The sequence below is a fragment of the Magnolia sinica genome, chromosome 12, assembly GCF_029962835.1.
Source record: "Magnolia sinica isolate HGM2019 chromosome 12, MsV1, whole genome shotgun sequence".
NCBI classification, from domain to species: domain Eukaryota; kingdom Viridiplantae; phylum Streptophyta; class Magnoliopsida; order Magnoliales; family Magnoliaceae; genus Magnolia; species Magnolia sinica.
Window position 1 is genome coordinate 26884898 of NC_080584.1, and position 13158 is coordinate 26898055.

The 13158-nt window shown below is 40.4% G+C and overlaps 1 protein-coding gene across 1 annotated transcript in view; it reads left to right on the forward strand.

The window, feature by feature from the left end:
- Nucleotides 1–11689: 11689 nt before the first annotated feature.
- The window catches only part of LOC131221143 (multiple RNA-binding domain-containing protein 1), a 56425-nt gene continuing 54956 nt past the window's right edge, over nt 11690–13158 (forward strand). The window contains exons 1-2 of the mRNA XM_058216293.1: nt 11690–11844; nt 11959–12066. Coding sequence (XP_058072276.1) covers nt 11843–11844; nt 11959–12066 — 110 coding nt within the window. The 5' untranslated portion in view covers nt 11690–11842. The remainder of the gene's footprint in view (nt 11845–11958; nt 12067–13158) is intronic.

Here is a 13158-nt window from a genome sequence, read left to right on the forward strand (position 1 = left end):
ACAGCTACTCCACTCCTAATATCCTCACGCAGGGGATATCAACATTCACTATCAAAATAGGTTTCATAGGTTCACCTAAAACCTTCACAATTGTGTCTTTTTAAATGGGCTTACACAATTCAAAAACCCCACTTTCTAAGTTTTCTGGCTCTCCTCAGATAATCAATACAATGAGATTTTTCTGGCTTAACTTCAAACAAAACCAAAAAAATGGAATTTACAATAAATATAAAATACCTGGATTTCTCCTTTGTAGCAACCCAGAAGAACCAATCGGAGTAGAAGTTCAATATCTAATACTCACTTTGAAATGGTTATAGGTTCTAATTGATTTTGAATTAAACCAGTTGGGCTAGCTATATTTGATTTTGATTCCAAGAAGAAGGAATATAACAATTCCTCTTTTCAATTTAGATTGGAATATAGAAACAAAATCAAATTAAATAAGCTAACAAAAGAAAATTTTAAACATGCATACAGCAACTTAAAATAAATACAAACTTATCTTAGAGTGATGCCTTGATTTTCCTTAAATTGAATTATCAAACTCTGAAATTTGTCGTCTATTTATAGATGCAAAAATCACATGTACGACTGGTCTTGGGAACCCTTCAACTGGTCGTAGATGAAACGAATTTTTGAATTTTTAAGCGGGATTAAATCAGACAGTTACACGATCGGTCGTAGGGTGTCTACGACTGGTCGTAGGACTCAAAAATTGGTTGCTGTAGTTTGAGTCGAAGAACTAGGACTGGTCGAATGACTAGTTGACACTGTTCACACGACCGGTCGAACAGAGTCCAGGACTAGTCGTAGATGAACAGAAAATTTCGAACAATTGCAACAAACTTAGGACTAGTCCTGAATTTTCTAGGACTAGTCGAGCCAGTGCTAGAACTAGTCGAACAAGGTCTAGGACTAGTCTTAGAACTGACCAAATACTTATAAAGTGATTCAATTTGAATTATGTATTCAAAATGACCTACCCTAAGGTCAATTTATGGTCTTTCATACCTGGAACATGGAAAATGAACATTGAAATACCATTTCTTCAGATGATAAATGACCTTGGAAGATTGTGAAGCTCGAGATCTCTATTCTTGATGTAACATTAAGCTTGAGATCTTCTAGGCTTATATTACACTTAATCTTGAGTTGTACTTCCCGTAGCTTGAATTTCACTTGACTTGGGTCTTAAATAAAATCACTTCTTTGTAACTTGTACTTGCATTTCTTGAAATGAATTGAAGTAGTTCTTCGTTCTTGACTTGAAGCAAAGTGTTTAGAGCAGTGATGCAATGTCTTGATCATATATACCAATGAGCTACACGAGACATAGATTGATGTTTTGACACCACAAAATTTGACAACTAAATGAGTATAAAACCATAACACTTACAAGTAGTCCGAGTTCTCTTAGCTGGTACTATTTTTCTCAGTGGTCGGGCGAAGGTCAAGCCCGTATTACGAATAATCCCTCCTCCAATAAGAGTTGGAATGATGGGTGGTTCTTCCCTTCTAGGGAGTGGGAGGCCCCAGCAGCGAAGCTTGGCAGGTCGCGGTCTTAGGTCCTTACTGAGTTTGTTGCCCCAGGTTGGAAGTTTGAGTAATATCTTGTGGTTGTTTGTAGTTTGGCATGCCTGTCTTGTTAGCTTTTTGTTTAACTCAGTAGCATCTTCTTGCAGCTCTGACTTGTCGTCAGCCCCAACTGACTCCGATCCAACTCTGCCAAGTCGGGATCACCCGGGAGTGTAGCTTGGATTGGAGGAATTGGAGGAAGTTGATCACTCATACTCTCTTGGAGCAGGTCGACTTATCAGTAGTCAAATCGGCAAGTACGTTGGTTTATGTGGATTCGAAAGGTTTCTCAGTTTCTCTCCATTTTCTGACCATTGTACTTATTATTATTTAGAGATGGTAGATCGCCCTCGACCAAAGAGGCTAAAGCTCCCTTCCGCAGTAGAGCTGGAGCGGATGAGGAGGGCTACCAAGAAGGATACTCTCTCATCCTCGGTCTGACGAGTTCCTAGGGTCGAGGCTTCGACGAGTGGCACTGGTGCGTTAGAGCCTGCCCCCTAAGGTTCTTCCCCCGATCGAGTAGCCATAGCCAACTGAAGTGACCATAAAAGCCGAAACTGCGGTGCTTTAGGAAGCTGCCTCAGATGGTTCAGCCTGGGGCGATCCTTCAAATTCGGCCCCAAGGGAGGTTGTTCACCTTTAGTCGTCCTTGACCGAAGCTGTAACACCTTGTACTTTGAGTACTCGGGTGTTACCCTGAGCACTTAGCTTAATGTAATCACGAAGCTAATTCATCTAAACACCACCTCTATCCACACTTAAATCCAACTATTAGGAGGATCTTCATTTGTAGATCGAGTCATCCGACCCTCTAAGAGTAAGATCAGTGGCTAGATCTCTGATTATATGAACTTTAAAACACATAAAACTAGTGAAGAATGAATCTAAAACACTTGCACTTTTGGATCACAAGATCCGACCGTTGGGATTACGTATCAACCATGGAATTCGAAATAAATCATTGGGCTTAAGCCTCACCTCGTAATGATGGACTTGGACATCGAAACTAGCCATTAGATTCATCTAGGGAGCCTTTTGACTAATTATGATCGTCTTAAAATAGTTCAACCGTTCAAATTCACGATCGCCCGTCCAATTGAGGTGTGGGGGGAAAACTGATGGTAGAAATGATCGTCAAATGTAACGCCCTGAAAATCGGGGGTCGAGCAGAAGCTCAGCTCCTGAGTTCCAACGCATCACTTATGCAACATACATAATGATGATTTGATGTTGTCCATGTTAGTGCATAAAACATGAATGAGATTAAGCTAAATCAGCAGATCATACTCCAGGGACAGTTAAATTTACACAAGTGGAAGACTGTAATCAGAGTATAAAATATATAAATCATTGTAGGTCCCCAAAGCATGAACGCATTGCCAGGTCAAGTAGTTACAAGTATTGATTCAAAATATAAAATGTTAAAAGAGTGGTAGTCCTCTACAAAGTATTAGCCCTGAAGCTCCGTCGATTCAGAACGGTCTACGTAAATCTGCCTGAATACTGCATATAAAAGAATGCCTCCTCGCCATCCTCAAAGTCCGGCTTAGCCTCGCAGGCTACGTCATCATCTGAACCTACAACAGTCTGGTTGGTGTGTACAACACCGTCCTGTAATGTGGGAGTGAGTGATCAACTCAATGAAACAATAAAGCAAAGGTTAACATGTTATCAATTCAGTCAAGCAGTAATAATAACGCAATACAAGCAAACATCCCCAAGTACTATAATTAATGCAAGAATGATATGAAATAATGATGCATGCCCTCGCCTGCGCTCCCTCAGCGACTTCATCTCATGATCGCACATGAAACTCTTCCTCGGTGCTTGACCTGCTACGTCAAACGCACACGTAATGCGGTGCATGAGCGTGATTACCAAGTTCTTATTAATCCTTTTCATACAGCAGGATTTGGGAAGCTAAGGTACCTCCCTTATATCAATTCCTAAACAATGATCCATTCTAGGGTCGTCAGTCCTAGCAATTCTCATACGATGTTGCAGTTCTAGGTCACTGAAAAGGGCTCGTCACCTTATCAGTGCAGGCCTAGTTTGTACTCTGGTTGCTATGGAAAGACTCATCACCTCAACACAATCTCAGAGTACACTCGAGGTCACTACCACCCACACCTTACCAACTAACAGTCTATTTTCGAAGGCTCGTCACCAACCTGACTGGGGACCATAGCCAGGCTGCGCAGGGGTAGGCCGACAGCTCGAATACGGTGTCTTATACCACCGTATTCGGCTCACGAGTTTGAGTTGCTCACTGGTCACTACGGGGAGGCTCGTCACCCCAGCGTAGGCTGACAGCTCGACCACGGTGTCCCATACCACCATGCCCGGCTCATGAGTCTTAGCGGATCGAGGTACCAAGGTTAAAGGGGTTTCCACTGGTGAGTTTGGTACCTTAGATTCGAGCAGTAGTGTCCATGCATGGTGAACATACACTGGGTCAATCGGGTTACTTGACGAGCTCGATTGGTACGAGCGCACCTCGAATTGATTGACATGAAGTGCACGAGCACTCCGTATGGCCTAACCACTATTGACAACCGAAGTACGGCTCGGACTCATCGAATACGTTGTGTTGCGAAACAACCTTAGCCACCAAAACAGGGTCTGTTATCGATTGCTTGGACTATACCATATTCCCAAACACATTCGGATATGAGAAATATGTACACATGACAATCATACAGCATTTAACAATCAATGTAAATATGGAAAGCATTTGAATGTATAATGAAACACATATAACATGCCATTCTATATATACGCATTCTATACAAACCATGCTATTTAGATTACAACCATCTTGAAGGAATTTATGCATATAACTATAGTAGTTGGGAATCCTATCCCAACAACCCTATTAAGTACAATTCATCTAACTACTTCACATACAGTCATTGTGTCACACACTTATACTAAATATATCAACATACACAATACATGTTGATTATAACATATATGTGGACAAATCCTCACAACAAGGAGTTGTCACGCACATAACAATTCATGTATTTGCATTCCATAGACATGGCGGACACAAATCATAATTCCGTGTCCATTCAGGCATTTCAACATACACATAGACTACACACTTTAACATACATGTATTAGACTAGTTATAACATATATCCTGATAAGCCCTTGTACAAAGGAGTTGCCACATACACAACGAGCATATATTCATGGTTAATAATCATGGCAAGCACAGATCCAAATTCCATATTCATTCAATCATATCAACAAATACATGGAATACAGTATATTCAACTCAATTCATATATGTGTGTAAAGCTTGGGAAACGTCGTATTTAAGCATGTGATAGCAATCAAGTTAGTCATAAATCATTAACTGACATTGAAAGCCTTGAAAACCATAGCCTAAACATTTATAGTCCGCACCTTTCGTCGGTAAACTCGAACCGAACTCAGTTTGAACACAACGCCTTTGTCTACGGCGGATTGGCAACCTATAGCATGAATTAGGTTAGCTATTTCATAACTTACACTATCTGAAACCCTAAAACAGATTAGGGTTAGGTTTTCTTACCTAAGAACGGAATCAGAATCGCCTGTATAGCGATACAAGAATGGTGGTTGAGTGCAGAGAATAGCGGGATCGAATCCCAGGAAGAATCTCCAACTCTCACTCTTACTTTCTCTCTTTTTCCTTCTCTTTTCTCTCCTCTCTCCCCTAGGGTTTCTCAAATTCGTATGAGGTGTGAGAGAGAGAGAGGGTTTAAGGTCCTTATATAGGCCCAGGTTTGATGGAAATTGCCCCAGGGCCAAGGTATACTTAGGTTATATCCAAAGGGCATCTGTTTCAGCCCAATGGAACACTTCTAGTGGCCCCTTCTCCACGTGCGGTCGGACTTAAGCTCCCTAACCATGGATCTAGGTCAGGTTGAGTTTTCGCTCAGATCGGATTTACAGATCGACCGTGGCGGACCAGTTTCAGTTCAACGGTCACTGGCACTCGATCAAGGCCACAAGTGCATTGCCATGTATGGGACATTTTTCCCGATCCGATGGTGTATTTGGGTCAGATTCTAACGGTCTGAATCCTTATATTTGGCCCGCAAGCAACATGACTCAGATTACTTAAATTCGGATTTTATTTCTAAAGATATCTAAGTTTCTCACGCACTTTGCTTGGGGCTCAAGTTGTGCATTTCTAGACATAATTAAGACTTGATTTCGGAGAGGGTTGTTAAGTCCAGTAATGTGGTCATAGCTGTATAGTTTTGTGGTTATCGGACTTTCGACGTGCGGTCCAGGTTCGATACGGAGTTTCGGTGTGCTCCCTAGAGCAACCGGGTTTAGGGATGGATTCTAGATTTAAGGGTAATGTAGCGTTAATGATACTGCACGGTTTGGGTCTTGCAGATCATATTTAAAATGATTAGTGCTAATTTCATAAGTACTTTAGTTTAACACTTACTAATATTGACCTAATTCCTAAAGGTTTTGGTCCTGGGTGATTTCTGCCTGAGGTGGTAGTTGGGCCTTTGTAGTTTGTATAAAAAGTGATCCAAGCTATTAATATTTAACTAAATTACGCCTTAATTACAACAGAATAAGGTCCTAGGGCAATTTTACGTCCAAGGACGTCCATTGCCAAGTTGGAAAAAATCTGGGTTATTACATCAAATCTACCCCAAGTAAGATCGCGATTCAATTGATACGTTGTTAATCAAATTTGGGATGAATCTGGCCTTCAGATCATCAAAATTCTTAAATATATACCGAGATTTGAAGGTGTGGCCCACCTAAGACTCGGATCTGCCTCATCCTTTGGGATGGGCTTTAATGTGATCTGACAAGGTAGATAGCCGGAGAGGATTTGCCAAATACCTCATATTGAACCCCACAACCATTGCGAGTGCACGTCAGCAACGTTGCACCAACAGTGCACTGAAATCGGATACGGGTCGAACCGGGTTTGACCCGAAACCTTTCGAATATAGGAGAATTTCTCCCTCTTTTTCTCGCCCAGCTTGAAATTTAAACAAACCATTTGTCTGTTGCTAGTAACGGCCCACCATCGGGGACGTTTCCGTGATCCAGACTGTCCATCGCAATCTTAATGGCCCACCGACCGTAACCAAGTTCATTTTGCATGTAGGGGTACGTGCGCGCGTGCACGATAATCTGCCCAAATAGCCTGGTACGAAAGCTATGGTTGAAAACAAATCCACGTCATTCGCATTCTCTCCAATGGCTCCTTATTGGAAGATCCGTTCGTCCAGAGCATCTGAAACCCTCCACGCACGCAATGGAGTCCTCGTCACCCCTACCACTTCCGAAAATGCCTCCCTATTCACCAAAAGGCGAAGGGAATAAATCCTATTTTTGGCAAAAACCCATCCCCGCCGTTCCCTAGCTTCTGGAAGCCTTCCCCAGTCAATCTACATCATCCGTTTTAAGGCGAGCAGCAGCCTATCTCGCGAAAATATGAAACTCCGTGAGATATCCTCTTTCGACCAAGATTTTGCACGCGGCCGAAAATACTGTGACTCGTAGCGTATGCGAGAATGTCGTGATGAAAAGTGGGTCCCACAATGATAAGTGGACTCATCCAAACCATCCAGAAAATGTGGATCATCAGGTGGGAGCCTATGATGAAAATTACCATTGTTGGCTCCTCCTCCTCCAACCGACCGAAAAACCCCTCATCATTGGGTGGACCTAAAAAATATCCTCATCCTGGCTTTTCAATAAACATAATTGGAGCCATCAAAAGGTGGAGGCCTAGTAATAGAGAGGCTATCAAAATTTGACATATTAAAAACTCGAGATCGGTTATCTCAGGAAATGAATGAGCTATTAGGCTCTGATACCACTTGGAATACAAAGATAGATAATACAATTAAATAATAAGATAGCGCAAGTAAATAATAACCTCAAATGCACTAGTCTTGAGAGGTTGATACAAATAGAGTTCTAAAGACAACCTAACACAAAAAATCAAAGGCTCATAGCAGGACAACCTTACTAGAACGTTGGTAAGTATCGAAAACCCAAACCAATAAAGAGGCAAAGGAAATAAACTAAGTTATTACAACATTCATCACAAGTGCATAAAGTAAATTACAACATTCACACACATAAACAAATACAACCATCCACTGCAACTCCAGGAATTATAATGATTCGTTTGTGTGTACACTAATTGTTAGCAAACAGCAACACAACTGCTCTACTCCCAACATCCACACCTACGAGATATTGGCTTTCACTAGGAAATAAGGTTTTCCAAGGTTCACCTTAAAACCTTCACAATTGTGTTTTTCAAATGGGCTTACATAATCACAAAAACCCCACAATGAGTTTTTCTTGGTTGAATCTCATAAACCAAAAATGCATAAAAAGAAATTGTACTTATCCAAAGATTCTTCTTCTGATATAACCCAGTAGAACCAATTTGATATAGATGTAGATGTTCAATGTCCAATCTTAGAAATAAAAGGGTTTTATGTCTAAATGATTTTTAAATTAAATTAACCTGGGGCTAGCTTGATTTGATTTTAATATAAAAATGGTAAATCATAATTCCCTTTTTAACAGAATATAATTGAATAAAGAGATCACAAAATCAAATACAAAAAGCTATAAAAGAGAATCTAAAATGAATAAGTAATAGCTTCACAATTGCAGTAACTTATCTCTCAGAGTAATGACTTGATTGGGCTTAGAATGAATGAAAAACTCTGAGATTCGTCCTCTATTTATAGGTAAAAATTTTGTTCCCTCAACTAGTCTAAGGGTCGGTTCGACTGGTCGAAGCACCAACGAATTTTAAAATTTTGTAGCGCGATAAGATAAACTCGTTACTCGACTGCTCGAGTGGGACCAGATGAGCTTGCTGAACTTCGATTCGAGCACTCTTCGACTGGTCGAGACTGTTCACTCGACTGGTCGAGCAGTGTGCATGACTGGTCAAGCCACAACAAAAAATTCTTCAAAATTTGTCAACCAATCTCGAACTGGTCGAGAAACTCTTTGGATTGGTCGAGCCAGTGCCTGGACTAGTCGAACAATGACTATGATTAGTCGAAGAAAAGCTTATAAACATATATAATGACCCAAATTCAATATGCAATTAGCATGACCTAACCTATGGTCAATCTAGGGTCATTCATACCTTAAATGTGAGTTTGAAACATTGTTTGCTTCGATAGAAAGCACATGAAGCTTGACCTCGAAGTCTAGAGCTTGAGTTTAAGCTAGAGCTTGTGTTCATGAGACTTTAAACTTTAGGTAGTGATCTTGTAATATGAGCTTGAGTACTTAAAACTTGAGTTAAAGTTAATGTACTTGAACTTGAGATTTGAGCTTGAGATAGACTTTGTGTTATTGTACTTGAACTTGAGTTCGATATTTGGCAAAGTTCTTCAACTTGAAAATGTAGAAGAGTTGATAATGACTTGAAGGTGAACTTTCTATCTTATCATAAAAAGATACTGACTACGGGTGGTTTGGCACAACAAAATTTGAGAATATCGGGTGATAGAATTACAACATGGCACTTACAGTTTCAATCATTGATATTTAGACACTGGTTTGTATAAGGCTTTAAGTAGTTGCTTGAATATTTTAATATTTATATTTGGACTTTCCTTTGTATTTAATTTGTTTCTCGTCCGCTGAAATGCTCACTATTTAAAAAAAAAAGAGAGAAAAAGAAAAAATACACGTGAAATTAGATTATCTTTAAAAGTTAACAGTCGGATTTAAAAAAAAAGAGTAGTATACTCGAGTTTGAGACATTACAGTAACCATCCATATCCATAACTTGAAAGTGAATGGCCGTAAAAAATGATAAAACCTTGCTCTGCTGGACCCAGGTTAATACACACCTAAATCTCTTGATAGCACTGCATTCCTTGGGAATGTATTTGGTTGAAACTTCGTATGACCACTATAATATTCATGTTAAATCTACCCCATCCATCAATTTTTTTGTGGAGCGTTTTACCTAATGAAGGGAGGAGATTAGGTGTTACCAGGTTATACCTTAGTGGGTGATACCCTTCCCATGGGGGGCCAACCTTTATTATATTGTTATCTATTCACACTGTCCGTTCATTTATATGGCTTATTTTAGGACGTAATCCCAAAACTAAGCAAATCCAAATCTTAGGTGGACCACACACCGGAAATAGTGGTGAACGACTATTAAAAACATTTTGTGGGCCATAAAAGTTTTAGATCAAACCTATCTTTGTTTTTTAACCTAAATTTAGGTCTTGTCGACCTTATCAATAGGTTAGATGGAAAATAAACGTTACGGTGGTTCTTCTTGACGTTATCAACGATTAAATGGCAAATAAATATTATGGTGGGCCCTAGGAAATGGCTGACGTTCAATCACCACTGTTTCTTGTGGTGTGGTTCACCTCAGACTTGGATCTGCTTGATTTTTGGGACTGTTCACTAAAATGGGCTGGAAAAACGGATGGACGGCATGGATATACAAAAAATAATCAAGGTGGGCCCCATGGAAAGGCTAACACCCACAAAGGGACACGGATTTCCTGCGAAAGCCTTTCGCAGGGAGTTCCTGCACAGGCATGATGGGTGGGGCCCACTGCAATGTACGATAAAAATTCATTCCATCCATCGGTTTTGAGAGCTCATTTAAAGACGTGGGACAAAAAATTTAGGTGGATACAAAACTCAAGTGGGCCCACTGTTGAAACTTTCCTGGATTCCATCTCAATGGTTGTACACCATCCAAACCGTTTATAATGTCATTCCTAATCAGATGAAGTGAAAAAACAAAAAATATAGCTTGATATAGAACTTTTATGGCCAAAAGAATGATTAAACGATTCTCACTAAATACCCAACGTTTCCTCTCGTGTGGCCCATGTGAGTGTTATATACACCTGTTCTTTGGTCTCACGTCCTAAAATGAGCTCTCAGAACGTATGGATGAGGTGAATTTTATACAAATATCTCAATGGGGCGAATTCGCAGGAAATCCGCGTCCCCCACGAAGGGATTACTCGGGTGACACATTATGGAAACAGATGGACGTGGATTGCCTACTTCTGTGGGCGGGCCCACTGATGTATCTTTACATCCAAGCTGTCTATCCCTTTTCTCATATTATTTTAAGCATAAGCACAAAAATAAGGCAGATCCAACGCTCAAGTGGGCCACACTAAGTAATAAGCTTGGTTGCATTAAAATGCACAAAGCATTCAATGCAAGATTCATTTGTGGTGTGGTCCAATTGACCGTTGGATCTGCTTCATTTTTATTTTGGTGCCTTAAAATAATATGAGAAAAGTAATAGACGGCTTGAATGTATAGATACATCACGGTGGGCCCGCCCACAGAACTGCCCGTTTGCAGCTAGGGACACATCACGGTGGGCCCGCCCACAGAACTGCTCGTTTGGAGCTAGGGACGGGCCAGGGTGGTACGCAATCCACGTCCGAAACGGATTGGCTACTCCCCCTGCCACCTGCCAATGACTGGTGGTTGGTGCTCCGTGGGCCTCACCATAATGTATGTGTTTCATCCATGCCGTCCATCTATTTTTATAGACCATCTTATTGTATGAGACTAAAAATGAGGTATATCCCAATCTAAAGTGGACCACATTATGGGAAACAGTGTTGAACGAACGTCGTCCGTTAAAAAAATTAGGGCCATAAAAGTTTTGGATCAATATGATTTTTATTTTTTCCCTTCATCTGGGTCTTTATGACATAATCAACAGATTTTATGTCAAATAAACAGTACAGCGGGCCTTAGAAGGATTTTCATGGTGGATATCTAATCACTATTGTTTTCCTGTGGCGTGGTCCACCTGAAATTTATATCCCTCTCATTTTTCAGATGAATCCCTAAAATGATCTGTAAAAATGGATGAACGGAATGGATGAAGCACATACATCATGGTGGGGCCTACAGAGAACCGAACATCAGCCACCAGGCTGGTGGCAGGGGGAGTAGCCAATCCGTTTCCACACATTATTCACCTCGCCGGCGAACGGGTTGATCTCATGGTTAGCGTAAGGCACGCTCCTGCGTGCGAATTTTCCTTTCGATTTACCAACCGGTAGTAGCCGTTTGTCAGGCTAGGGCGATTCCTTCACAAACTCGGTGACTTTTCAAACCGGCGAATGCCCTAAAACCTCACAGCTCTCTCTCTCTCTCCTCTCTTTTTGCCGCCAATCTCAAAACCCTCACTCTCGCATCATTTCAGCAGATTTCCATAAACCAGAATCGAGAACCAATGTCAGTATTCCCTTCTCAATCTCCCAAAAATACCTTTTCAAATTCCATTATTCTCTCAGAAATCTCGAATTTGTTTTTTGTTTTTTTTTTTTTTGAAAATTTCTATGCTTGCAGGTCTCGCATCTGCGTCAAGAATATACCGAAATACATTGCCGAAGATCGCCTCAGAGACTTCTTTTCTCAGAAAGGCGAAGTCACCGATGCCAAAATCATGCGTACTGCGTAAGTACTCTTCCCTCTCTTGCCTTCATTCCTTATGTGGCAATCTGGACTGTCCAAATCATAGGCCATTTTGTATATGGAGAATAGTCCAGAGTCTGTGTTGATTGAACAATCCCAACCGTCTGGTATCGGCAGTTGAATTCAGACTGCTGAATGTTTTGTATTTGATGTATCCTACAAGTGGAGTTATATGATACTCTGGAAGCATACAGCGGTTGATATGCTACATGCAGCATGCATTAATTAAAATTAAACTGACTAAATAGTGGAATGCATTATCGCTAAGGGGTTGTTTGGATGCCTGTAAATGTTTTAAGTGGCAAATGATTTACAGGTGTAAATCATTACAGCTTAAATGATTTACTGGTAAATGATTGTCTGTGTTTGGATAGCCTGTAAATTGTTTAAGTCCTGTAAATGGAGAACCAATCTTTCCATTTATAGCCTATAAATGGAGAGCCTGTAAATGAAATCACAGCTTTTTGCCTGTAAATCATTTTTCAGCATCCAAACTCAGACTGTAAACCATTTACAGTTGGCCCCATTTACGGGCATCCGAACGACCCCTAAGTCGGATTCCCAAAATCGGATTTTCTTAATGATCCTAACCTCTGATTTATTGACACTTGTTTGTTGAAATAGGACCATTGGATTTTTCATTTTAACTATCCAATAAATTTCAAAACAGTCTGATAGTCAGATAATCAAATAAGCTTAATTTTTGTATCATGATGCATCTAAATTGGGACCCATAATTTGGACAGTTTAATTTGATTTATATTTTCCATATGCAATTTCTAAGTGCCTGTGTATCATCCATCACTCTCTGCCAGAGTATCAAAGTTTTTCTCACTATGCAGTGCTTGGGCTGAAAATTTGTGCAGCAGCCTCCTGGTTTCAGTCTGTACAAGTGGGGCTCATGATTTGATGATCTGAAGTGTTGTTGATAGACTCCATCATGGATAGCCCATGAATGAAAAATCTCCCAGATGGAAAAAATTTAATCCTTCTTTGGTTCTAGCAAATAGACGGTTGAGAAGGAAAGTAAAGCAACATTTCAAATTCAGCCAAAAGTGTCCAAACAGTCTACGG